This window comes from Periophthalmus magnuspinnatus, chromosome 14, assembly GCF_009829125.3.
Source record: "Periophthalmus magnuspinnatus isolate fPerMag1 chromosome 14, fPerMag1.2.pri, whole genome shotgun sequence".
Taxonomy (NCBI): domain Eukaryota; kingdom Metazoa; phylum Chordata; class Actinopteri; order Gobiiformes; family Gobiidae; genus Periophthalmus; species Periophthalmus magnuspinnatus.
The window spans coordinates 31,205,745-31,233,669 of record NC_047139.1 but is presented as its reverse complement, the minus strand read 5'-3'; the positions used below and the strand labels follow the sequence as shown (position 1 = coordinate 31,233,669).

Genomic DNA, 27,925 nt, shown 5'->3' with positions numbered 1-27,925 from the left:
GTCATATTTGCATTATCATTCAGGCTCCTAATGGGCACTCTCACACCTATTAGCATACTGGCTATTAACATTCTGGTTAGCACTATTGTTTTCCTTGTTTTGATTTAGGTCTGATTATGGAGTTATAAACTGGAGATGAAATGATTCCTGTTCAAACATTGATTATCTTCACTAACAAAAAAATGCTTCTGTAAGTCCCCTCTTAAACAATTTATTTTCTTTGGCTAAGATCTGTACCTCACTATCTTCAAAGGAGTGGTTAGTGTCTTTGACATAGAGATGTACGGCAGTCCAGAGGAACTCTTAAACCGGTGTTGGTACAAGAGATTGTACCAACACCGGTGGCTGTTTAGTTTCTCCAATGTACCTCTCACTGCACTCTTCACTAAACTGAATGGAGTAATCTTTCTTCATGCTTTAGGTGGAACAGATGGAAATTAGCTATAAAGCTAGAATCTGGTACAAGCATCTCTGCCTTTGCGCTTAATGTAATTGTATCCTATTAAATAAATAAATGAAATGAAATGAAGTCTATTTACATAAAATTGTGTCAAATTAACTATACCTCCATCATAAATACAAACCCAATTCCAAAACCTACAAAAAATACAGAATATAATAATTTGTAAATCCATTTCAACCCATATTGAACCAAATAAACTACAAAGACATGGTATTTAATGTTCAAACTGATAAACTTTATAGTTTTTATGCAAATATTCACTCATTTTCAATTTGATGCCTGCAACATGTTCCAATAAAGCTGGGACAGGGGCAACAAAAGAATGGGAAAGTTGAGGAATGCTTAAAATCCACCTGTTTGGAACATTCCACAGGTGAACAGGTTAATTGGAAACAGGTGAGTGTCATGATTGGGTATAAAAGGAGCATCTCCAAAGGGCTCAGTCATTCAGTCGAGGTTCACCACTTTGTCAACAACTGCGTGAGCAAATAGTCTCATAGTCTAAGAACAATGTATCTCAATGTACAATTGCAAGGAATTTAGGGATTTCATGATTTACGGTCCATAATATCATCAAACGTTTCAGAGAATCTGGAGAAATCTCTGCACGTAAACAGCAAGGCCGAAAACCAACATTGCCCGTGATCCCTCAGGCGGTACTTTATTAAAAACAGACATGAACGTCTAAAGGGTATTAGCACATGGGCTCAGGAACACTTTAGGCAACCATTGTCAGTCAACACAGTTTGTTGCTACATCTCCAAGTGCAAGTTAAAACTGTACCATGAAAAGCGAAAACCATATATCAACAACACCCAGAAAGGCCGCTGGCTTTTCTGGGCCCGAGGTCACCTGAAATGGACTGATGCAAAGGGCTGTGGTCTGATGAGTTCACATGTGAAGTTGTTTTTGGAAATCATGGACGTCGTGTCCTGCGGGACAAAGAGGAAAAGGACCATCTGGATTGTTATCAGCGCAAAGTTCAAAAGCCAGCATCTGTGAACGGTGTAGGGGCGTGTTAGTGCCCATGGCATGGGTAACTTGCACATCTGTAATTGCACCATTAATGCTGAAAGGTACATACAGATTTTAGAGTAACATATGCTGCCATTCAAGCAACATATTTTTCAGGGACGTCCCTGGTTATTTCAGAAAGACAATGCCAAGCCACATTCTGCACGTGTCACAACAGCGTGGCTCGTAGTCAAAGAGTGCGGGGACTAGACAGGCCTGCCTGCAGTCCAGACCTGTCCCCCATTGAAAATGTGTGGCACATTATGAAGTGCAAAATACAACAATGGAGACCCCGGACTGCTGAGCAACTGAAGTTGTACATTCAGCAAGAATGGGAAAGGATTCCTCCTGCAAAGCTTCAACAATTAGTGTCCTCAGTTCCCAAACGCTTATTAATTGTTGTTAAAAGGAAAGGTGATGTAACACAGTGGTAAACATGCCCCTGTGCAAGCTTCATCGGAATGCGTTGCAGACATCAAATTGAAAATGAGTGAATATTAGCATAAAAACAAAAAAGATTTTGAACATTAAATATCATGTCTTTGTAATTTATTCAGTTCAATTCAATTCAATAAAAAGGATTTGCAAATCACTTTATTCTATTTTTTTTTTAAGTTTTACACAGTGTCCCAAATTCATTGGAATTGGGGTTGTATTACCAAAGAGGTTCCAAGGTGACTCAAAACAGAAAACCCTTACCAACATTCCTCATTCCTACCTCCAGTGTGTGGTATTGGGTAGCTGTTTATTCACAACATTGGGGCTTTTCAGTCTTCAGTAATATACTGACAATCTCTCCTGCTGCGCTTGTGATCGTTATCTCTAATTTGGGAGTGCGGCACAGGTCCATAGATCTGACATAGATACAGCATTCTCATCCGCTGAACCGAATGATGAATCCCAAACAGTCACAAGGCGTGGACGGGGAGAATTGGTTTGTGGCCTCCAGCGATTGTGTGTGCACATATTTCATTCTGGAGTGGAGAAATGTTGTGTGCATTATTCAGGAGGAGAATGTCATCCATCTGTCAGTGCTGCTACAAAGTACTACAGAATATAGATGAGTGTATGAGACCAGTGGAGATGTGTTGTGTAGTGTTCGTGTGGGCAGTGGGATGGTGGAGAGGCAAAAGAGAGCGCCAAGTGACACAGCAGCAGATGGGGAAGGCGCTGCAGCTGTGTTACTAATACAGATGATGTGACTGGACTACATAAAGATCAGAACATTAACACGTTTTAATCAGCAGGATTACATCAGTCATATTGGCTACTCTATGTAAATACGATGTGAATCAATCGAAATACAACCCTGCAGAAGCTCAATGATGGAGGGAAACATTAAAACATCACTAAAAACTCAGAAGAATCAATGTTGTGTATGTCTCCTTTCACTTTTACAGAAGTATATAACCTCATGGTGACATTTAAGAAAATATTATAATTATTTTGTACACTGAACATTACACTAGGCCTAAGTTGAAATTAATTCTGACAATAATATGGAAATGGAGGAAACTAGAATTCACTGTACACAACAATATCAATGCATATGTTTATTCAAAAGGCTTAGGTTAATGTGATATTGGACTCATGCTCCTCATCACATTCATCCTCCTCATCTCTTTTTCATCTTAGGGGTCATTGTTGTTGACTGTAGCTAAGCAGGGAGATAGCTAGTCAAACATTCTTGGTTATCTTTATGGAATTTGTCTTGGGTGGATAGATAATGGAAGAGATATTTAAATTCATTATCATTTATATTTTGCAACACCAAATTGAATTGCCATGGACAACAAACAGAAGAAGACGGTTATAATGTAACATAACTCAAAATGGAAGGAAGAAGTTACGCAAGATACACATCTTCACTTTTTACCTTCAAATGCTATCCAAATTTAAAACACAAAAATAACAAAACACCTTTTTCTGGGAGACAGTGCCACTGGCTCCACACTGCCTTATATAACCATGAGTGACAGGACATCTATCATCTTGGGAAAGCACTTTTCTCACTGCACTCATTTTACATAGAAATACTTTTGGACATGTGTGAGTCCTATGTGATTTTACAGCACAGCGATGGCCAACACAACTCCACACACTGAATGCAGTTGTGATTATTTGTAATGCATTTATTCAAATCATGTTTTAAACACATGCCCAGGATACCAGACTGAAATATGAACTGCAAAAACTTTTACAAGAAAACTACAGCATGAACATGTTGTGGACATGTAGCTGTCATAACTTCAGTGTAACCCATCCCTGTATTGTCTAGAGGTACCATAGTTTAGGCTTGGGTCTGTGAGATTTGACAGGTTTCATATTTAAATAGGAGTCGTAGTGCAGGTCAGGAGCTGCAGTGTCAAAGGAAGAGCGAGCTTCAGCCCTATTTTTACCTCCTGCTCGAGTTAGTCCAGTCACACAGTTACCTACAAGAAATAATAAGGCAGGGAGGCAATGAGTAATTTAATACATGGTATTCCATATAAAGTCATAAAGTCAGGATCTTAACAGGATCTTAATTTATATTTATTCTCTTAAATATGATAATAAAGATAATAATTCCTGCGATTTCAAACTTGGTTTTGGTACTAACAAAGTAACATTAATCATTTGTCTTATACAGTGAACACATGTCTCCTTAAGCAGCTCCACTTTATAGTTATAATTTCATCCAAATAACTATAAAATACTTTGCAACAGAGATTAATACTTGCTTCCATTTGTATAGTATAACTGACACCTACTCAACTGAGTGTAGTTTAATATTTAGTCTGTACAAAAAGGATGTAGCCTACATAATGAAGTATGTCATTTCACTGAGCTGTAGGATATATATTATACATAAAGGATTGTCTAAAAAAATCTGTTGCCAAGAGCAGCTTGTATTGTTGCTGGTTAAAAGACAAATCTGTCATCTTTGGAAAACAGTTTCAGGCAGAACAATCCGACTTGCAAATGTCTCACTTCTGTTAGACTGTGAACTGTGACACTGACAAGCCTCTTGTTCTGTCACTCTTTGTCCACAGGGAGGCGATCTGTTCGATGCCATCACCTCGGCCAACAGATATACAGAGAGAGACGCCAGTGGAATGCTCTATAACCTGGCCAATGCCATCAAGTATTTACACAGCCTCAACATCGTGCACAGAGACATCAAACCAGAGAACCTGCTGGTGAGTGGGACAGGCTGCTGGATTTTATAATACATTTAAATACATAATTTCAAACTCATGTTCCACCTGTATTCTCCAGCACTTGTGTTGGGCTGCGACTGCGACATAGGGGTGGGCTATAGGCTATAGAAAGATGCAAATATTTTGATATTTTTGGGACTATCTCAAACTAGATCTCTACACTAAATAAAAAGTTACAAACACTCAGCAGGTCTCATATAAAGGATTTAACTACTCAGAGTTATTGGGACTTGGCTTTTTATGAGCAATAATCTTTTTTTTTTTGTAAAATTGAGTAATCCTCCAGACATGTCTTGTCCCTCCTCTGTACATTTAGTTGTCATTTTGTCATAATACAAGTTACCAATACTAATGGCATCTGACTCACATCTTTCACCATCACCTCCTCTGCTCTTCGCCCTATTTGTCTTGTCCTCATATATGACCTTTCACCCTTGCTGCTGCCTGCCCCCCTTTACTGCTCCCTCGCCCTCACTGACTCACTCTCACAGTCTGCCACCTTCTGGGACCTCCATGTGCTACCTCAAAAGACTCTTCTTCTGCCCTATTGAGTTTAAAGGAGTTGCTTGTGCAACATTTGAATCAAATTTTAAACCATTCCATACTTGTGATGTTCAATGGAATTAAAATGATCTCTAGATCATGTTGGAAGTAAATTTAAACAAACTGAGTTTTGTTTTGTTTCATTCACACATGTAAAGCCTCTGCATAGTTCTTCTCTCACACAGAAAAGTTTGTTCCACCTTGTGATATCATGTGGTAATACAGGAAGTTAAACCTCCGTACACCTTCACTAGAATCATTTGGATCATTTCAGCCCTGGAATTGCTAATCTCCACTGAACAAAAGCTAAAAGAAGGTGTTGTTTGAAAACTACTGCTTTGGAGATGTAGACAGACTCATAATGCAGTGTTACTCAAACATGTGTGAATGAAACAAAACACAACCCCAGTTATGTTTTTGAGGAGGGAACAAGATTTTAACAAGACTTAAAGCTCACAAGAGTCCATTTTGCGTAATATAGGATATTTAATGTGCCGGGTCATATCCTGTAGAATAGCCTCATGGCCCAAGTAAGTTGTAAACAAGAAACAGGCCTCCACCAGAGCATTGCACCTTTGTATCAGGACAAACCAAACAGAGCAGACCTATGCTCAAAACCAACAGCTGCAAACAACAAAGCATTGCATAATATTAACGAACCCAATGATAATTGATATCTTTATAACTTTTGACTGGAGGTTGCATTTAAACATATTCGACAAATTTGTTTTAACAAATCCTAATTGGCTTTTCAATTTTCTGAAAATTTCATTTAAAAAGCGTTTTATTTCAATATTATATTTAGTTTAAGTTGATTCGATAATCAGCAACCTACACTGTGTGTTCCAAAGGTTAAGTTTAATGTTCACGTTTCAGTAACAAAATTCCCTATTGGCCAAATGGTTTTGTTTTTGTATTATTTTTTTTCTTTTTTGAAAATTACACTTGATTATACATGATGGACATAATGAGGCAGACACCACAATAACCATAATCAGAGCAAAGAGCAGAGTGCTGAGAATAGTGTTTGTCTAATAATATGTGCAAAGTACACAGACAGTAGCATGTGACAGCTGATTAGCTCGTCTGTCTTGTCCAGGGACCTTAATGTCACCAGTCTGTTTGCAACTTTTCTTCCATGAATAGGGAGGCCCTGCTTTGTCCTGTCTCCTTCCCCTCACATTATAACTATCAGAGCCTTATTTCACTGATGTCATAACAGTATGGAGAGGACACTTGAAGAAGTGAGACCCATTATTTGTAATATTGTCCCTCTATTCATGCAGTCAGGGTTATGACTTTGAAAGCATATTATGTATCTGCTCTTCCTTATTCTTTTCTACAGATCATTTTAAAACAGGTGATGTATAATATTGTTTTGTTGTTGTTGTAATTTAGGTCTATGAACATGCAGATGGCAGCAAAAGCCTGAAGCTTGGAGACTTTGGTTTAGCGACTGTAGTGGATGGACCTCTCTACACAGTCTGTGGAACGCCAACATATGTAGCACCTGAAATCATCGCAGAAACTGGGTAAGGGTAACATTTCAGACCCCTAGGCCCCTATATTTAAATTATTTGTTGTATTTTCTTATAACTAAGCATTATTGTTGTGCAGATATGGCCTTAAAGTGGACATCTGGGCAGCCGGAGTCATCACATACATTCTCCTCTGTGGGTTCCCACCATTTAGAGGGTAAGCCATGTTTTAAAATTGTAATTTGAATCTAATATTTCAGTCAGACATAAACTATCAAACATACATCTGCGTAAGATACACACAACAGCATTACTTCCTGTGATTATAGAATAAATAATAAACTACAAAATATGCTACACTATGAAATGTAAGTGTGTAATTGTAGGTGCCCTCTACACGTGCAGAGGTGGTAATGCATGTTCAGTTACAGCACCATTTAAACTAAACATTTGTTTTGCAGGAGCTGTGAAGACCAGGAAGTCCTTTTTGACCAGATACTGATGGGGCAGTTAGAGTTTCCAATGCCATACTGGGACAATGTGTCTGAAACAGCCAAGGTAAATATCCCTGTCTAAGCACGCAGCAGCTATTCTGTTATATACTCGCCTCTATTAGTAATAAATAAACTCTCTTTGCTCTGTAAACAGGAGCTGATCCGATCCATGCTGGAGGTGGAGGTTGATCAGAGATACACCGCTCTACAAGTTCTGGAGCACCCCTGGGTCACTGTAAGTAACTACATAATTGTTTGTTTTTTTGGTACATTTTGGAGGAAAAGTACCAAAATATCATCCTGTCATTTTTGTGTTATTATTATTATTGTGAGAATAAACACTTTAGGTTATGTTTTAAAGCAGATTTGAAATGAAATGAGATTTGTTTCTAAATTTTTCACAATTATTATTTTTTAGTTCTTACAATTATGTTGTCGCCTGAATAACCATGACTAGCCATTAACCATACATCCTTAGTTGTAAAATGTCTGTGGTAACAATTCAGTGATAGTTTTCTTCAATGCATTTACACTGAATAATAAGTAATGGCAGTAATATTTGCCAGTCCCAGTGCTTCTCTCACTTCTGATCTCAATGGACAGTATATCTAAAATCTATTTCTATTTTCTGTTTATTCTTGGTTCAGGACGAGGGTCTGTGTGAAAACGATCACCAGCTGTCTGTAGCAGGAAAAATCAAGAAGCACTTCAACACCACTCCAAAAGACAAGGACACAACAGCCGGGGTCTCGGTCATCTCTGTACGTACAGTCACTCTCGCTGTTTACATAGATGACTGTTATCGATCACAGTGCATTATAAACTGTGGTAACAGTGGTTGAAATGTATGCAGATTGATTTTGGTGCTCTCTCTCTGTTCAGCTCGATGACAGCTTTTCTATGCAGAGATCTGGGTCGTTAGATTTCTACCAGCACCCAGCCATGTACTGGATCAGGTATCTGCGACTGAACCAAATACCACAGCTCCTCACTTGGATGTCTGGCCCTGCCTCCTGCTGCGATGTTTTCACCTGTTCGTGTTTCTTATGCATGGGTTTCAGAATGATAAAAACTGATGACCATTATCATAGAAATTAACAATTTAAATCTAAATGTTGCATAATTTGAATAGGAAAAAAAATCTCAAAATGTAGCCTATACCACCAGGAAGCTGAAACCCATAAATTGTTTTGTGATCTACCCTTACTGTTTAAAGGTGCACTATCTACTTTGGAGGGTTAGCCACCTGCTTGTCTTTATGGAGAATGTTCCACAGTATGGCATTAAATTTATGTTGCATTTATTCAATTCTACACTCTTTTGTTTGAGTGGGATCACCTCTCACGGCAGTAACTTGGCCATTTAGATATATAAGTTAATGCTATACAACATTCTAATCAAAGCAATAACCCTCAGTCTCCATGAAGACAAGCAGATGGCAGAAGCTCCACCAGAAAAGTGACATAATGCACCTTTAAAAAGCTTCCCTCAGTGCTTTATGCGTGTGCGCTTGCGTTATCTGCCTGCTGTACAAATGTCCAGTAGGATTACTTTTTTCTGTGAGCTTTGTTCTATTGTTCGTTTGTGAAGAGCTTTGCAAAGAAATGGCACGCTCAGTCACTCCCTGAAAATGCATTTCATCATTTTGCTTGATGTGAGGCTGGAAGTTTTTGATTGGGATCCATTGATTGTATTTTTCAGGACAAATATACCAGTGAACAATGCACCTTGCTTTCCTCATATAACATAATCCTTAAAACATGCTCGTTATTATTTTCACTGTAACATTCTAGTTACTGTTTTCACTCACATAGTCCAATTGCTGCTTTCAGTGATATAGGTTTTAGAAATAATATAAGCAATTTATACAACTATAAGATCTATCAAGTTAAGTTTTGTCAAAGTGCATTGTCATAACATTGACCTATATTTACTTTAGAATTGTTTTCAGAATATTTTTAAGAATAAAATAGACTTTTTTCAAACTTTGTGTAACATTTGATTTATTTTTTGCACCTGCCTAGAGCCTACAATGTCATTTTATTTACTTCAGCTCCTGCCCCATTTGGAAATCCCATCCTGTGCTCCTCGTTTTGTTGCTTATTAAGCCTTGCACTGTCTCCTTTCTGTGCTTTGTTGTCCTACACCCATTAATATACATCTGTGTAAAGATTATTAGCACCTTCATAATTCTAACCCCAGACTTCTGTCTCTCCTCAGACCACCTCTCTTGATAAGACGGGGCAGGTTCTCAGACGAGGACGCCACCCGAATGTGATCACCTTGACGAGCGTAACCATGATGACCAGAGCTAAGCAGACGCAGCCTCCCAATGTCCTCCTTGGCCTTCCCCCGCTGACCCTTGACCTTAGCACAGATGTTTCCCCCAGCCTCTCCTCTGCCTCCACGGATGTGTCCATTTGCTCGGTCAACAGCACGGGCCGCTCTCCTAGCTCACCCTTCTTCTGACCTGGGACTGGAGGAGGAGGGGTGGGGGTAGGATGAGAAGGAGGAAGGGGTGGTTTTCAGCTGATCCTTACTGTAAAACAATTGTGTCAAACTCAAATGAACAAACTCCAAAGATCTAGAACAGGAGCAAACAAACAAACATTCTGATTGAGGAAAAGCAGGTGGTGATTAGACCTTTTTATTTATTAAGAAACCAAAAAAACAAATAGGTCTGAAGACAAACATATCATATAATGCCTTTTAAATATGTAACTGGTTAGATTTCAAGCCAGTACTCTTGTATGGGTAAAAAATGGCATCACCTTGGATTGCGTCTTTGAGATTGACACACCTGCTTTTTATAGCCGGACAGGTAGAGGAACCATCTCCCCCTCCCTCTGTCATATCCAGGACTTGGGCTGAAAGGCAAAAACTGAACTATCATTGCTCTAAATGTTCTGACTGGGACGAGGGCGGAGAGGACAGGCCACAAACTCAGAGGCGGCACACAAGAGGAAAGAGTTTTGAAAGACCTATTATTTTACTTTCTCTCATCTGAGCACATGGCACAGAGCTCACGGAGCAATGAAGTGAACTGTGGATCCTTCAGTGATGATCGGGGCTCGATGCAGGAATGGAGCAGCTCTAAAGGCAATATGAGAAAAACAAATGTTCACGTTTTATTGAACCTTAACTCTTTACTCATTATTTACCACTGCATTTTATATATGCTTTTCTTTTTACTTTGTGGTCTCTTTTGAGGAAAATAGGTGAGTAGAATTTGTAGAGCTCAGGAAAGTGTCAATAGGCTTCTGTAGTACTTGAATGTGATGTGAAGATAGCAAAAAAGTTACTCTTGGAGATGTCTTGGTACCCAACTACACAAGTCTCCTAAAACATATTTGTAATGGTACCTAGACCTAGACAGCTTAATCATGTGAAAGAAGGATTTTCATATAAAATGTGTTTTAAAAATTGTTGGAAAGAGTCTCAAGCACTAGTTGTTTAGACGGTGTTGGTGATACCTACCTATTTTGGTGGATTACGGTTTACAGGCTGATAATGGTGCATTCACTTGCTCTTTGTAATATTGGTTTCTCTGTCACACCTTGACAATGATAGCATATGGTGCTTGTGTAGCAACTTTCACACTTAAACAACACTGATATTATGCTAATCTTTTTGCATCAACCAGGCATAACACTATATAAAGGTATTTCTGATTATCACCTCTCTAATGTAAGAAAACCTCTTAAGAAAACCACAAAAGGTCATTAAATAGTATTGTGCATTTTGAATTGTTCACAATGTATCTTAATAAACTCAACACATAAACAAGTGCCAAAATGATACTATATTGTTATGCCTGATTGATGTATTTTGTCATTGTTATATGAAGCCTTCTTTACATCTCTACATTGCCATATTCCAGCTGTGCTTTTTGAAGATCAGTCATGGAAGCTGCAGGATACAGGCTGTTTTTGCACAATTCACTACAGTCTATAATATCGCCTACATACTAATATTTGGAATGACTTTCGGACAGTGGACAACCAGCAGTATCATCACACTATAAGGGGTAACTTGACTCTGTATAAGTCGAAACCTCATCCAAGGCTTATTCATTCAATTGAAAGCATGACAGACATACAGTAGCCTATTCTTATACAACTGTTCAGTGAATTAATGTTTATATGTTCATGTAAATAACTATTTTATTTATTTTGATAGTTAACAATACAGTATATTTCTTTACTAGTAAAAAAAAAAAAAAGTAAAATGGTTCATATGTGTGTATCAGCCATTACGCAACTAAAAATACCAAGAGGAGATGGAAAGACTATGAATGAGATGTGAACAAAACTAGTACAATATGAGTCAAGGTTAAAGTACAGTTTTGTATTGAAAACTATAAAACATGTTCTGGATCTCCCAGCAGTCATCGGTTTCTGTCTATTCCTGTATTTGTCATCACATTAACAGTAGTATGTCGCCAGAATGATAAAAACATTGATTTGTTTCTGCTGTTGAACTCCACATTCTCCAACACATGGACATATGTGATTTACCAAAGTGCTCAGTGCTGCACCACTCTATAACAAGTCTGTCGCAATACCAATAACTGTACCTCTGTCCGACAATGGTCTATCAATAAAGATGAGAATAATAAGACATATTTCAAATAAATGTTTTGTGTTAAGAACACAATGTTTGTAGAGTGTTCGTCCTCTGATTTGAGGGTTGGCAGTTCAAATCCCGCTTTCAACATGAACAGCACTGGTTGAGGCGTCAGATCCACTGACCCACAGATTGGCGGTGCAATTACAGCTCCCACATATGAATGCTGTCATTGTGTCCTTGGGCACGACACTTAACTTACCTGAGCCCACTGTAAATATGCTATCAGCAAAGCACAATCGTCAACATATTAATTTTATAAACATAACGATGAGGAACGAATCTTCTAAAACACATTTGAAAACAGACAAAAAATATAGTTCAGTACAGTAGCAAATGCGATTTAAATGCGTCCTCTAGAGGTGACTTAGAGCAAGTACAGAAAGAATACTGAACCACACACAATATAACTTGAAATGGCAGAGGAATGAGAATCTGCAATAATTGTTGATATTCAAAGTGTAATGTTAGTTGTCCTTCAGAGCGTCATATTTTTTGTGTTTTATAATTTGACTAATAGGGATCAATCAGTTTTGGGCCACTAGATGTCGTCTCCACCAGATGTCGCTGCAGCTTCACCTCGCCACACCTCACAGGCTCAGAAGAAGAGACTGCTTCCATGGAGGAAGCTTTGTGTTGGCTTCATGAGGGAAATATCTGTAGATCAGAGCTGCTTGGACATTTCTAACATGCTGCATTTAATAAAGAAAGAATAGTGACGCCGAAGGAACGAAATACTCAGCTGTTCGAGGCGATAATGTCAACAGAGAGCTATATGAACTGACTATTAGCTTTAGCATTAGCAACCCACAGGAGCTCCGAGGGATTGACTGGCATCATGAGCGAAGATGACAAATCCCCCACAGCTAACAAAGACAAGGAGTCCACGCTGCTGTTCACCAAGGACGGACAGAAGTATTACATGAACAAGAGCGGCGGGCTGGACAGCAGAAATGTGGTCACGCCACACGAAGCGGAGAGCGCGTCCTACGACATGGACGATCCGGACGAGGAGGGAGACATGCTGGACACGTCCGACCCCCGGGACACCACGGCCAGTCCGGAGGAGCTCAACGACGAGGAGGTGTCCGAGGGAGACAATGCCCCTAAACAGTGCACGTACGAGGGCTGCACCGAGACTACCACACAGGTGGCCAAGCAGCGCAAGCCCTGGATGTGCAAGAAACACCGCAATAAGATGTACAAGGACAAGTACAAGAAGAAGAAGAACGACCAGGCCATGTCCAGCGGAAAACTGGACGTGAGTTTGAATGTTTCTATAAATACTGCAATCATTTAGATGTTTAGAATAGATACTGAATACATGGATTTGTTGATCACCCAGCAGCAGGAAATAATGCATCAAATGTCATTGTTTACCATTCATAAAGTTGGCACGTAATTTCCACTTTTTTGCAATTACACCACGTTGGCCAGGACCATGAGACCAATATATAACTAGCCACTTGCTTTGGTATAAAACAAAATAAAACCATGAATAATACTAGTAAATATAAACATTGGCAAATAAAATAAGGACCTGCATTAAAAATCAGGTAAATAAAAGAGACTTTGTTTTGCACTGTTTTTCCCCACACTATATATGTGCCACATACTGTATATGTGAGCCAATCAGTATTGCACTGATAGTTTTGCACTGTTGTTTCTGATTTGCATGTCATTGATGAGCCATGTTGTCTTTACCATTTTTAATAAGTTTTACCATCTTTAATAAGTCATGTTTGCACTGTTGTTCTGATGCTGCTGTTGTATATATTTTCTACCTTTAAGTATTTTATTTGATTTTTTTAAGCATATCTTTTTAACTTTGTGCATGCCCTTATTTGTATTTTTATTTATTCAGTGTGTTTTATATTGCACTTTATCACCAAAGTAAGTTCCTAGTTTGTGAACTGTGTTCACAAACGATGGCAATAAAAGGATTCTGATTCTGATTCTGATTTAGGAGAGTGCAGAGGAACGCCCAGTGTCTGTGAATAAGCAGCGTTTGGGAGCAATGGGTGACCGTCCTGCCAGACCATCCCTCATAGAGCAGGTCCTCAACCAGAAGAGGCTGGTTAGTTGATGAAAGTGTTAATTACATATATCCAATTTGTTGTGCAAATACTTGGTACCTCCAGTCTGTCTGGTGGGATGTTATGTACAGATTTGGTCACCTCTTATTTTAGACACATTTCTATTTGTCACATATCCTGTGGGGCAGCTGCTGTCATCACTGGGGATTTCTGTGGCTCCATGACAATCCTAAAAGCAGCCGACGGACTTATCTGGCAGTCCTCTAATCGATTGTTTCTTTAAAACAAATGCAGTGGTTTTCAACTGAGCTTATGTGACTTCTGTCAACATGTTTTCCAACAACAATTTTGGGACATGCAATTAAAAATCTAGTTGTAAAAAAAAATAATAAGTGTAATAATAGTTTCCCCCTTAACCTCAGCCAGTTACAGATTCATAATCTGCAACTTCACCCATCTTCTTGGTGGCTTGGCTCTGTGCACCGCTTAATCTTGTGCACAACTATTATGTGTACAGAGAAGTTCTAGCAAAGTAAGCAGCATCATTCTTAAAAGGCAAAAAATTCTGGCTAACTCACTCCACACTTTCTCCTCTTTGACATTGTGTGTATAAACCCATGTAGCAAAATAATAACAAGATACCATCGGCCGATTAATTGACTAAATGACTATACCCTGCAGTGTATATTGTACAACTTTATTGCAACTCTAAGGGTGTACTCTGGCTCTAACCTGTCCCTCTTGTGTTCACAGTCCTTATTGAGGAGTCCGGAGGTGATCAGTTTCCTTCAGCAGCAGCAGCAGCTCCTGGCCGCTCAGAATCGCTCTCAGACTCAGCAGCAGTTTCCGGGCTGTTGACACTGGCCTTGGCCAGACGTCACTGTAGCAACCATCCCCTAGGAAACACTAAAGAAGAGATGGCAGAGTACACATGGACATTGGTGCATATGGGCAGAATTTGACTATGAACTATTATCTTGAAATGGCCAAGTAATCATCAAATCATCCAGCACTGTTACAAAAGCCCAAAGCCTGTATTTATGTTAATGTGTTGTGATAGTGTGTTTTTAATAGTTTTCTTGTGTTTATTTAATGAGTATGGGTGAAATGAAATTGCCCCAAATCCTGAATAATGCAGAAACTTTTGTGTTTTTGAATGTATTTTTTTATCAAGGAATTGTCAGATTGACAATCAAATCAATACATGTGTTGCATTGTTCCATGTGATATGCGATCCAAGTGAAGCTATCAGGAATATCCAAGGGCCTTCAAAGGTTTTAAATTGCTAAAAAAAAAAAAATGACACAAACATGATTTAATCAAGTTTTAAAGAGTGTAAAAAGTTTTCAGAGTAATGTTTATGCCCGTTATGTGAATGCATCCTGTTCTGAAACATGCAAATAATTGAACTTAACATTGTTTCTTCATACTTGGTTTGTTTAAATGCATATCTCATTTTGTCTTAATTTTATTGTAGTAGTTACAAGTTGAGAATGTAGTGACCTAGTGAAAACTACAAGCTTAGCTAAAACCAGGCTTTTTTTTTTTAAGAAAATCATATTTAATAGAAATAAAAACAATGCATTACATCAACACGGGTAAATAATAAAACACATTAAAACGGTCCCAGCTACAGTAATGACATATTCAGTACCTAATGTGCCCCGTTTCAGTTGTTTTGGAGTGCAGCTTTTTGTGCCAACGGTAACGAAAGTAGACTTTGAACTTATAAATAAGCATCTCTCACCTATAGAGTACTATAAATATAATCCAGCAAAACTAAATGGACTTTCATGGTTGTACAGCAAAACGGGACAAAGCAGGTCAGCATTTTGAGATGCATTGAAATGACAGTAGATGGTAAAACATCTGAAATGGACTAAGAGCTTTTGTCTTATGAGACCGAGGAGATAGGATTGTGAGGAGATCCCATCTGTGTTAGGACCTTATCCAGCCACTGCAGTGGCCCGTGCAGGTGAACCTCAATCCAGCAGGGGGTGCTAGTCACATCCTGTCTGTGATACTCTGCTCCCCAGCCCTAAAAACAAAACAAAAAACATAAGTCAAAAGTGTATGTTCACCTTGACAGCAGATTGAGCTGAGAAAACTAATCAACACTAGTATCTTGCATGAATGAGTAAGTACAAGAATGTACTATATTTATAGATGGCCAGTACACTGGTGCAAGATGGGGCTTTTTGATTGATTGTTCCAGTATCGACAAATTCCCTGATCTTTATCGTCGATATGTTTTCCAGTACTCATATATTACTCAGCGTTTGTCTGCAGTGTATCTGATGTGTTTTAACAGACTAGTGAGTTAAAATTGAAATAGGTTAGCAATGAAGGCGAAGTGGTGGTTGTATATTTACACACAAAAAGAGCAAAAACAATACAATACCCCAGTTAAATGTGCAATAAGTACGTTTTCTGGTAGTTAGTCCGCTATCTGTTTCTCTCCATAGAGATGTTATTGCTTTGTCTGGTATGTTTCACAGTTTGGCATTAAATCTTGAATCAATTTTACATTCATTAAATTGCATGTGTCTTTATCGCCTTGCTCAGCCTCTCCACACACCTGACCTATAACTTTGTCTGTTAGCGTTACCTGGTTTTCTCAGTGGAGTAAGTTAAGTTTAATACCATATTGTAGAAACTCCAGAAACATTATTGTACCTTTTAAATAAAGTCTACTGAGAGGCTGCAAGTACTTTAATGCAAACAACAAACAGACTTCTACTTCCAAATAATTATGTAGCTTTACTTTTTGGTGCAGCTAGTAAAAACATTCTGAAACATCCCTACATCCTGTACAGAAATCAGTTATTTCTGGATGAATTGCAGTTACCTTGACGAAGCTCATGCGAATAGTGCACATCTTGGTGAGTTCATAGACCACTTCAAAACCGTGGTTCACAGACTGGGCCAAGAGCTGAGCGAACAGCTGGTTATTGAAGATCTTGAGACTGCAGCCGCTGGGGATCTTACACACTGTGGTAGCGTGGAAACCATGTTGGAAGTTACAGTTTCTGCTCTGGACAAAGATACTGCTGTCGCTCAGACACTCTGCGTACACCTCACCCCCGACATAGTAAAGATGCAGGCCTGAAAATTAAAAATAAGTCAAGTTATCAATCTCATTAAATTTGGAGAAGAACTGGTTTATTTATTCAGGGTCCACCATCCACACAGTAATTTTTTTTTTTTTTAGAGCAGATGGTCCAGTTGCAACCCCTGAAGTGGGTAATTAGGATGTTGTCCAAACCGTGATTTGAATGGCTACACTCAGGTGCTCCGGGAAAGGCACTGATGTTGTACCTGAAGCATTAAAGCACTGTACCTGATTTTTACTTGATTTTTTCTTAACATGAAAAAGAGAACTTGTTCATTGTAAACAGTTTGTAGTGGTCCAAAGTTATTCCTCACCTTATGCATTGCTTATTACTCACTGTGATGAGCTTATATATCACTATTCACAACTTCCAGGGACCAGAGCAGAGTTTTACCACTCCAAAAAGCTAACAACTCACATGCTAAAAGTACACTTTCTGATTATCTGAAAATAAAATTCTTTATAATTAGATGCAGACAGTGCACAGCAGATTTTATTTGACCTCAAGCAGCTACACTATATTTGTACAGGGGCCTCAAAGTAGTTCACAGTTTGCTTTAATAGTTTGCAAGTATACTGGGCCAATAGGCATGAAAAAAAAACTGCAGTGCAATATGTGACACCAAAGTGAATATTATTTCTTGTACAGGAAAAAAACAAACACAAGGCTATGATATTCCATTAAAGATTATGTGAATAAGAACCATTGAGTTATAATAGAGACCAGACTTGGCTTTTGTCCCACTGACTCCAGCCTTGGTGTCACCGCTATCACAGTGTAATGTTTTTACTGTCTGTATCCAACAGAAGGTTCATATCTTCACTACAAAAGCATGGGACTGAACAAATATAACTCTGCCTCCCTAGAGTAACATGACTACTACTGTGTTGTGGGGTAAATGGTACAATATTTTTATCAATGTGTATATCTATCATGCTACAGTGTAAATATTAGGTCTGCCCAAGTGTTCCTTATCAAGTATTCTGTCTCAAAACATGTGTACATCAAGTAGTACAGGCGCCAGTCTCCCCCCATCTCAAGTGGTTTAGTACAAGGTGGACCATACAAAGATAGATGCACTTAAGTAAAGTAGATGAATGATTGCAAATTCAAACAATCTCATTTAAACAGTTAATTTTGCCCTCTATGCCATACTTTTTAAAGAAAGCAAGAAAACATCAAAAAGTGCGTCTTACCTTTCCCGATGTGACGCCTTGTGTGTTCGATGGTGGAATTGCGGTTGACGTTGGACAGAAGCCCGAGGCAGAAGCGGTTCTTGTTGTTGGACGGGTCGGTGAATCCATCGACCAGAACACTGCGGGATGAGGCATGGAACGTCTCCCCCACACGGTTATTCAGCTCGTAGTAGGCTATAGAACACCAGTACTCTGGCTCCTCATAACACACAGGCCGTAAATCTGCACAAGAGGGGAATACTGATTAGTCAGAAAACATCTGCAGATATATAAATGAAGATTTGTTGTTTTTCTAATAAAATACAGTATAAGTTGGTACTAGGTGTAAGAGTATTTATCTCAAGGTGACTTCAGGCAGGGTCTGTAACATTGATCCAATTTTACAAGACTGTAAACAGAAACAAGTAAATCTATGAAGAATTAATTTGCAAAGACAGTGGAGGCTTAAGAAACTAAGTTAGGACAGGTGTGATTGACACTGACACTGTTTACAGTCACATCTATTGTAGTGCAGTAAAAATTCACATTTAATTTTTAATTGAATAGGTGGAATAAACATTTTATTACACTATTTAGGATTATATTTCATCTGACCTATGTGCGTGTGTGTGTATATATATATATATATATATATATATATATATATACACACACACATATATATATATATATACACACACACACACACACACACACACATATATATATACACACACATATATATATACAAACTTCGTCACCTCTGTGTGGAGCGGAGAATGTGAGTTTGGTGGTCTCTGGGGGCTTCACGTCCTCCTGTGGATTGGTCTCCATCATACTGTAGGGAGGGGGTGGAGTCTCCGCTAAAAATACATGAAATAAGGACGTCTTTAGAGCTTTATTCAATTTCTTACACTGCAAAAAATATTCTAGCCTTGGTTACAATGATCTGAATTCAGAATTATAATCTGGAATTTTAAGCACTTCATACTAGCTGAGATTTCATTTATTAGATTTAGGTTATGTGAAATTTCCAGGTCATCCTTGAAAAAAAGATTTTGATCTCAATGCATTTTTTCACCTGGGTAGATAAATAAATAAACACGTTTCACTGGTTTCAAGAGATTTCTGATAATATTTCTGATAATTTAGTTTTTAGATATTTACATTACAAATGGAATAAGTACAATTTTCTTACCCCACGGGCAAATTATTAAATTAATAGGTTTAATAAACTACTAAATACCAAAACAAAATACACACTCAGTTGGGTGTCCAGGACAACAAATGGAAATAAGAAGTAATGCATTAGCCACATTTGAAAACAAGAAAAATTACCAAGTAAATACATTTGATCGTCAAAACAGCTGACATTCAGACTAAAACCCTGAATAAACTAATTTTAACTCTATCTAGAAATTGTAGAAAGCCGTTTTCTTGTGTGAAGTGAATAGATCCTCCTCTCTTACCTGTGATGTGATATGGACTTCCGGGTTCAGCTGAGCTGCTCGGAGAGCTGGGGAAGCTCTGCGGGTTGGGTGACTGGGCGAGCGAGGATGTGGGGGATGGGGAGGTGAACGAGGCGCAGGGCACAGGAGGGAATGAGTCAGGAAAAGTGGCGTTTTGGGGCATCAGCGGCTCATTGTGGAGAGAGGCATTTCTGAACTTGGCCAAAAGACTGTGCTGAGGGTTGAATTCGCTGTGGCGTGGAACCAACACAGGGGGAAGCACTGAGAGATGCAAATAAAAGAAAGGAAGAGGAGTATTTACTTCATTCTAAAGTACATAAACTACAAATAAGTCACAAATAAGCAGACAAGCATAACCATAAATAGCGGAGTTAAATAAAATTGTATTTTCTATTTCCATGTATTTTATACTGTGCAGCACTCGAAACTGTTCTATTTATGAAATGTGCTATATAAATAAAATGGATTGGATTGGAAAATTGACAAACCTTAATCCAGAAAGAAAAATCCAGGTCTACAGCAGGATTACATTTCCACCAGTCTGTCTCAATGTTACTTGAACAATACCAACAAAGACTACCACTAGAAAAGTTAATGATGAGTAAAATGCATTATGGCTGAAAAGTACTATTGTCTTTGTGACATATTGATTTATGTATGCCACTGCCTTTGTTATAAAATGTCAACAATTATTTTAATAGTTGGTAAATCATGACTATTCAGATTAGTCATTGGAGTCATTTTTTTTCCACTCAAATTTTTTTGTCCAGTTAACAGAACTGAATTTTCTTTTGCCATTGCAGTCCTACCTGCCCCCTCTTGTACTCCCAGTTTGAAAAACCCTATATTAAACCCATGCTTAACCCTATACATGATTAATGAAGCCCAAAGAAAGTTTTTACCTAAAGCTGAGTATATCTTTGAGTATACCTGGTGTCTCCACGCGCCTGTAGTGGTAGGGGTTCACACAGATGTCCTTCTGTTTGGATCCGAAGGGGAATTCACAGCAGTCCAGGGCCTTGAGCTCGTGGTGGGACTGCAAGTCGGGCCAGCGCCACACCCGGCAGTAGATCACATGTGGGAGGCCTTTTCTGTGAGACACCTGCAGGCGGCCGTCCAGAGAGCGCGGGATAGTCACACACTTACCTGCAAGGAATACAGAAAGACAGCATTCTTTATTGTAAAATGTCTCTTGGTAATTTACCTGTTAAGACAGAGTTAAAAAAAAAAAAAAAGAAATTTGTATTATAAAGGTGCACTTCTAAACATTTCTGCTGCAGGGTTCACCAACTGCCTGTCTACATGGAGATGCTGATGCTATGCCTGTATTGGTATTATAAGTATCACTCTTGCATTTATTTAATTATGCTACAGATGATTTTGAGCATTAGAAACATCTATAATTAATTGGAAAACACACATTCTTGCTGTGAGTGGGCTTGCCTCTCACCAGTCAGTCGTGTAACTTGGCCTGGTGTCATCACTTGTTTGTCTCCATCGTGATATTTTAGAATATTCAAGGCAGAGCCATAACATGTCCATGGAGACAACTATATTGCTGACTGTTCCACCAGCAACGTTTGTGTACCTTTAACTAGACCCAACATTTTTTCCCTAGATAAACAAAGTACACAAAATAACCACTTCCATTAAGCAGTTTCCTTCATGAAATGCCTTGTGGCTGTGTGTATTGTAACTAACTATTTTGATGGATTGTGGCAATGCTACTGTGCTAGACGGGCTCTTGAAAGCACAGGGTACAACAATATACTGTCTACAGTCCATTTAAAACATTAAGGCAAGGCAAGTTTATTTGTATAGCACAGTTCGTACACAAAGTAATTCAAAGTGTTTACAGAATAACAAAGACATTAAAATCACACAAATCAAAACATAAATAATCACAAATAATCATACAAACTTTACAATAAAACAGAGAAGTGCAAAACATTAATACCGGTACATACTTGGGTTAGTTCTATTCTTGTCCTTGTTTAATCCAGGACTAGTGTGAACACAATAAAATACCCAAACACAACACACTCAATACTCACTTGGTTGCCCAGGACAACTCAGAGCCTTCTCCAGCTCCTCCATGGCTCCTTTCTTCTTCTTGAGTTTTTTCACTAGTGAGTCCACAGCCTTCTCTGCCCACTTCTCCTCCTCGTCCCCCTGTTTCCAGCCTAGCAGGCGCTTCACTGCGGGGCTGGTGAAGGAAAACAGGGATGTGATGGAGGCCGAGGAGTTCATGATGAGATAGGTGAAAGGATTTGAAGTTGATAAGGGTTCACTTGGGGACGCTGCAGTAGAAACTAGGATATGCCTGGAGAGAGGAGGTAGTAAGGCTATGTAAACAGTGGCTGGTATCTGCTGAGTTGAGCAGTACAGTTGGAGTGCTGCCAGAGGACAGGGCTAAATCCCCTCTGTGTGCAGTCACAGAGGGGACAGGGGTGAGAGGGGTAAAAGGGGGGTAAGAGGCTCTTGATATGGGGTGTCCCGCAGCCAAGGTTAGTCCTCACACAGTCAGAAGTCTAGGTCCAATTTTGACCATCTGCCAAGAGAAAAGAGAGAGTCTGAGCAGAGACAAATATTGGTAATAGTAATGACAATGCATTACACCAAGAGATATTTATGAAGCCCCAAAAAGAACGAGCCACTGCACTGCTTCTTCAATGCCTGAATACATTAAAGAATGGTCAGTAAATTACTTTTACAAGGTTTTACTTTGAAATGCTTGTATGTCATTTGTTTTCACTATGGTCATATAATAGTTGTTCAATAGCTGTTCAGCTGTTTTTTTATGTGTTTATGTGTTTTACTAAACAAAAACTAAGCTTAATACAAAATACTGAAAACTGAGATTCAAATATGTTTCTTAGGAAACAAGCCTTATTTTAGCCCTATTATTTGTCATATTATCTATATCATAATTAACTATTATAAATTATAAAATATGACTTCTTTTTTTTTTCTTCTGCTTTCTTTACCACAAAGCCCAACTGTGGATCCTCTGCCTGCAATTGTGTACAGATTTGATTGACTAAATTCTTTTAAAAACACAAATCATCAGCATGTCAACAGTTATTTGTTATTTTAATTTGGCAACACTTTTACAACAATTAGCGCTCAGGATACTATTCATTACTCATTATTTGGGAGGCTGGGTGGCTCAAAAGTGGCATGTGACCTCTCATGGTTAGCGCTGAATGCAAACCAAAATAAATCAGGATGCTGATGATAATAAAGCCAATAAAGGTATTCTTATCAAAACACTGGCTTAGGTTTATTGCATTACATTACTATTATGCAGAATGGGCAAATGAGCCACATATCCACAGGGCTTTAAGACAGAGCAGAGGGGCCAGATCATTTCTAGATTCACCAACAATGAGGAATGTCCTCTCTGGCCTCTGTTTCTATGATCATGCCACTGACGCCCAGGAGCCAAACTGTCTGGCCAGCACACATCACAGGACAGGACGGGAGGGGAGGTGGGGGGGTGGGGGGTAGAGAGAGAAGACTAGAGAGAGGAATAGTGCAAGGGGAGAAAGGAAAGACAGGGGAAGAGAGAGGAAGGGGGGTCAAGAGAGACAGAGGTGGAAGGTAAGAGGGTAAGAGACAGGAAGAGAGAGGGACAGAGGTGAGAAAGAGGAAGAGGTGAACGTGAGAGAGAAAGAAAAAAAGGAAGATAAATGAATTAAAACAGACAAAATTATTTAACAAAGATTTCAAACTGCATCAAATTATAAAAAGGTATGTCAAATGTTGACCTGGCTCAAGGTTTCTTATTTTCAGCCCTGGTTTGTTTTAAGCACCACACACAGTTAGAAAATACTTCAGGGGAAAAATAATGGGCCTGTAATAATATTTTTGCAAGCAATAGTTTGGCCACTGACTTGTTATCATACGTCATTTTCTTTGTGACAAAAAGCCCTGAACTTCTGTGGTGAATTAGAGGCAGACAGCACTTAGTGGACTTTTGTGTTAAAGATGATTGAATTCTTATTAATAATAATACCAGTGTCAAAAGGGTAAACTCGCGACAAAAGTGAAAGTAAATACAGAACCATGAGGCACAAAGCGGCAGTCAACTTGTACGTAAACAAACAGAGACCTGCAGAGAGGGAGACAGCTGAGGTTTTCAGTGACAGCAGAAAAAACGCACGGCTCAATGCGGCACCGGTCCACTGCGCGCTCTGCTTTTATTGAGTCTGGCGTCACTCAGTCTGCAGACTCAGATAGGCTAATTACCTAATGCTTTATCGCCAGGACACCCCTTCCCAAAAAAGTAAACACGCCAGTTTCCTCTTACTATTGCCACAGCGCGCGCGCACGCCTCGAGATGTGGACGGGCGGAAAGGTCCTGATGGAACGAGGCTGGAGCAAGAACTGACACGCCAAAAGTGGATACAGGCTGTAGTAACTGCACACATTTATACTACTGTGTACATGGAAATTAATATAAAAACAATAAACCAAAAGTAGCACAGGCTGAACGTGTGCATCATGTAAACAATACGTATCCTAAACCTGGACAGGCCTATAAGGATATTTCTGACTAAAAGAGTTTAAACAAGTAGCCTAACACGTTATTCCAGGTTTATGTCAAGTTTAGAATGGCTCAGAAATATTCCTCTCACCTGTGGTGATGCTGACCAGTGCGCGCACACGGCGGGTCCAGCTGCGGGTCAGAGCAGCTCCGCGCGCACCGCCACACGCAGGAGGTGTGTGTGCACAGCCCGCGAGGGACTGTTGACGTTTCAAACTCAAGTCAAGTCAACGGTAAAATAGGCTGCAGGCGGATAAGCCCTTCACAATAAAGAGACACACTTCATGTTAGGCCTGTTTAAGCGGAGTAGAGACAAAAGAGGGCGCACAGGTCGCGTCAGTCACTGCTGTAGATCAGAATGGGATGGAGAAATCAAATGGAGGCATCATCTCGTCTTACCAGTAGAGACAGACTATGGGTTAGTTTAAGTTTAATGCTATTATGTTGAGACTCATTTGGACTCTCTTCCTCATTTGTGCGAGCACAGTGACGTTCTCTTGACGCAGAGCTGCTCTCAGCGGCGAGCCTCCACTCCTCCTTCAGCCGAGCGCCACAGCCTCCGCGGCGTCAGCCTGGCTGGAACCGCAGCGCCTGCCGTGGATCCCTCCGCCCCCCCTCCGCCCCCCCTCCGCCTCCCCCTCCAGGAGCTTTCACGGGATTTCAGGGATTTTACACTGAACGTGAATGTGCGCGCGGGCGTGTGCGCGCGCCACCTGAGCCTTGCTCAATTAAACTGAAGTAGCTTTTGGGCAGGGAAAACAATCACACCTGCTCCGTCCACAACAGAACTACAGGCCAGAACTATGGGCGAAACTATGGGCCAAAACTAGCAACTGCGCCAGATGGACACATCGTGTCTCTGTGCGGTCTCCTGATTGTCTTTCAGACTATTGGCACTCTCTCTCTATGTGGGACAATGACATTTCTGCATCTTTTTTCAACAGCAGGCATATATGTGTACAAGGCATTCTGAAAAGAAATCATCTGTAATGACTGAATTATCTGTTTAATCCATCACTAATTTACACGATTAAATATTGATACAGTTTTGCTTAATGCCTACGCTATAGATTAGGCACGTGTGAATTTGAAACAAAGAGCTCTGCTCTTGGGGTTAAAAAGAGACTCTTAAGATATAATTTATGTGGCAATCATAAAAACAATCTGCGATCAATATCTGCGCATTAAGCCTGACAGTGCGCCACAATGCCCCAGGAGCCACACAAGTGTGTCACTGCGGATGGATACGCGCCTTTATTGGGAGTGCCGTGACTGGTCCAGTTAATGACGCAACCGTCTGGCGACAGAGAGTCTACAAGTTTGACATTTTCACAGTTTACAGCAACTGCTGCGGATCGTAACAATCCTCCAGCCCAAAGTAGGTGCACCCAGGGGATATGGGCAAAACAGACGATTTTTCCGATCACCAGGTGCTGCGCCCAAACGCATCGCTGCGTGGGCTTCTGATTTGGCACAGCAGTATCCTGCCCCTGGCCCCGTTGGCTCCGGGTACTGTCCTCAAGAGCGCGCAGGCCTCTGGGCCTTAGCCCCATGGGTCATCCACACATGAGCCGAGTCAAGTCCAAGACCCACGGGTTAAATCTCATACTGTGTTAACGTCTGAGCCTATGTTTAGTACAGCACAATGTGTTGGTCTGTCAAATGCTGCGCTGCCTTTTCCATGTTACCTGTGTACTAGAGTACAACAGCATTATACTCGAGTACAACAGCATTATACTCGAGTACAACAGCATTATACTCGAGTACAGCAGCATTATACTCGAGTAGAACAGCATTATACTAGAGTACAGCAGCATTAGGCTAGAGTACAACAGCATTATACTAGAGTACAGCAGCATTATACTAGAGTACAACAGCATTATACTAGAGTACAACAGCATTATACTAGAGTACAGCAGCATTATACCGGAGTACAACAGCATTATACTCGAGTACAACAGCATTATACTCGAGTACAGCAGCATTATACTCGAGTACAACAGCATTATACTAGAGTACAGCAGCATTATACTAGAGTACAGCAGCATTATACTCGAGTACAACAGCATTTTACTAGAGTACAGCAGCATTATACTCGAGTAGAACAGCATTATACTCGAGTACAACAGCATTATACTCGAGTACAGCAGTATTATACTCGAGTACAACAGCATTATACTAGAGTACAGCTGCATTAGACTAGAGTACAACAGCATTATACTAGAGTACAGCAGCATTATACTCGAGTACAACAGCATTATACTCGAGTACAACAGCATTATACTCGAGTACAGCAGTATTATACTCGAGTACAACAGCATTATACTAGAGTACAGCTGCATTATACTCGAGTACAACAGCATTATACTCGAGTACAACAGCATTACACTCGAGTACAACAGCATTATACTAGAGTACAGCAGCATTAGACTAGAGTACAACAGCATTTTACTAGAGTACAAGAGCATTACACTCGAGTACAACAGCATTTTACTAGAGTACAGCAGCATTAGACTAGAGTACAACAGCATTATACTAGAGTACAGCAGCATTATACTAGAGTACAACAGCATTTTACTAGAGTACAAGAGCATTACACTCGAGTACAACAGCATTTTACTAGAGTACAGCAGCATTAGACTAGAGTACAACAGCATTATACTAGAGTACAGCAGCATTATACTAGAGTACAACAGCATTTTACTAGAGTACAAGAGCATTACACTCGAGTACAACAGCATTTTACTAGAGTACAAGAGCATTACACTCGAGTACAACAGCATTTTACTATAGTACAGCAGCATTAGACTAGAGTACAACAGCATTATACTAAAGTACAGCAGCATTATACTGGAGTACAGTAGTATTATACTAGAATACAGTAGAGTGCAGTAGTATTATACTAGAATACAGTAGACTTATACTAAAGTACAGCTGCATTATACTAGAATACAGTAGAAGTATACTAGAGTACAGCTGCATTATACCGGAGTACAGCTGCATTATACTAATAATAACAATAATATAATAATAATAATAATAATAATAATAATAATAATAATAATAATAATAATAATACATTTTATTTATAGGGCGCCTTTCTGGGCACTCAAGGTCACCTTACATACAATATATACATATACAGACAGTTACTAGAGTAAAGCAGCATTATACTGGAGTACAACAGCATTATACTAGAGTACAGCAGCATTATACTAGAGTACAACAGCATTTTACTAGAGTACAAGAGCATTACACTCGAGTACAACAGCATTTTACTAGAGTACAGCAGCATTAGACTAGAGTACAACAGCATTATACTAAAGTACAGCAGCATTATACTGGAGTACAGTAGTATTATACTAGAATACAGTAGAGTGCAGTAGTATTATACTAGAATACAGTAGACTTATACTAAAGTACAGCTGCATTATACTAGAATACAGTAGAAGTATACTAGAGTACAGCTGCATTATACCGGAGTACAGCTGCATTATACTAATAATAACAATAATAATAATAATAACAATAATAATAATAATAATAATAATAATAATAATAATAATACATTTTATTTATAGGGCGCCTTTCTGGGCACTCAAGGTCACCTTACATACAATATATACATATACAGACAGTTACTAGAGTAAAGCAGCATTATACTGGAGTACAACAGCATTATACTAGAGTACAGCTGCATTATACTAGAGTACAGCAGCATTATACCAGAGTACAACAACATTATACCGGAGTACAGCTGCATTA

General features: G+C 39.3%; 3 protein-coding genes across 5 annotated transcripts in view; 2 read left to right on the top strand and 1 right to left on the bottom strand.

Moving 5' to 3' along the window:
• Nucleotides 1-11,518, top strand: part of dclk1a (doublecortin-like kinase 1a) — a 68,943-nt gene extending 57,425 nt beyond the window's left edge. The window contains exons 6-13 of one of the 2 annotated variants that reach the window (XM_055226403.1): nucleotides 4,510-4,656; nucleotides 6,619-6,752; nucleotides 6,838-6,915; nucleotides 7,160-7,256; nucleotides 7,347-7,427; nucleotides 7,840-7,953; nucleotides 8,075-8,148; nucleotides 9,413-11,518. In XM_055226403.1, the coding sequence (XP_055082378.1) occupies nucleotides 4,510-4,656; nucleotides 6,619-6,752; nucleotides 6,838-6,915; nucleotides 7,160-7,256; nucleotides 7,347-7,427; nucleotides 7,840-7,953; nucleotides 8,075-8,148; nucleotides 9,413-9,470 (783 nt within the window). In that variant the 3' untranslated portion in view covers nucleotides 9,471-11,518. The remainder of the gene's footprint in view (nucleotides 1-4,509; nucleotides 4,657-6,618; nucleotides 6,753-6,837; nucleotides 6,916-7,159; nucleotides 7,257-7,346; nucleotides 7,428-7,839; nucleotides 7,954-8,074; nucleotides 8,149-9,412) is intronic. The other variant, XM_033978998.2, reaches the window with a different exon arrangement.
• Nucleotides 11,519-12,403: 885 nt separating this feature from the next.
• Nucleotides 12,404-15,409, top strand: rfxap (regulatory factor X-associated protein). The gene is made up of 3 exons (XM_033978874.2): nucleotides 12,404-13,079; nucleotides 13,785-13,895; nucleotides 14,608-15,409. Exons 1-3 carry the CDS (start codon nucleotides 12,657-12,659, stop codon nucleotides 14,710-14,712), a joined length of 639 nt encoding a protein of 212 aa, XP_033834765.1. The 5' UTR covers nucleotides 12,404-12,656; the 3' UTR covers nucleotides 14,713-15,409.
• smad9 (SMAD family member 9) lies at nucleotides 15,392-24,361 on the bottom strand. Of its 2 annotated transcripts, none has more exons than XM_033978871.2 (8): nucleotides 24,252-24,361; nucleotides 21,666-22,162; nucleotides 20,542-20,757; nucleotides 19,612-19,872; nucleotides 18,904-19,005; nucleotides 18,164-18,385; nucleotides 16,703-16,959; nucleotides 15,392-15,892 (listed from the first exon to the last, which is right to left on the bottom strand). In XM_033978871.2, exons 2-8 carry the CDS (start codon nucleotides 21,859-21,861, stop codon nucleotides 15,749-15,751), a joined length of 1,398 nt encoding a protein of 465 aa, XP_033834762.1. In that variant the 5' UTR covers nucleotides 21,862-22,162; nucleotides 24,252-24,361; the 3' UTR covers nucleotides 15,392-15,748. The 2 variants fall into 2 exon arrangements, with proteins under 2 accessions (XP_033834762.1, XP_055082505.1); XM_055226530.1 differs by lacking the exon at nucleotides 24,252-24,361 and adding an exon at nucleotides 23,777-23,815.
• Between the last annotated feature and the right edge of the window lie 3,564 nt (nucleotides 24,362-27,925).

Bases quoted from the DNA above. Each gene is read 5' to 3' on its own strand.
- rfxap (XM_033978874.2), top strand. From the start codon at position 12,657: ATGAGCGAAGATGACAAATCCCCCACAGCTAACAAAGACAAGGAGTCC. The intron at 13,080-13,784 runs GTGAGTTTGAAT...ATTCTGATTTAG, and splicing joins TGTCCAGCGGAAAACTGGAC to GAGAGTGCAGAGGAACGCCC. The intron at 13,896-14,607 runs GTTAGTTGATGA...TTGTGTTCACAG, and splicing joins TCCTCAACCAGAAGAGGCTG to TCCTTATTGAGGAGTCCGGA.
- smad9 (XM_033978871.2), bottom strand. From the start codon at position 21,861: ATGAACTCCTCGGCCTCCATCACATCCCTGTTTTCCTTCACCAGCCCC. The intron at 20,758-21,665 runs GTGAGTATTGAG...TATTCCTTGCAG, and splicing joins GAGTTGTCCTGGGCAACCAA to GTAAGTGTGTGACTATCCCG. The intron at 18,386-18,903 runs GTGACGAAGTTT...CCTCTTGTGCAG, and splicing joins ATTCTCCGCTCCACACAGAG to ATTTACGGCCTGTGTGTTAT.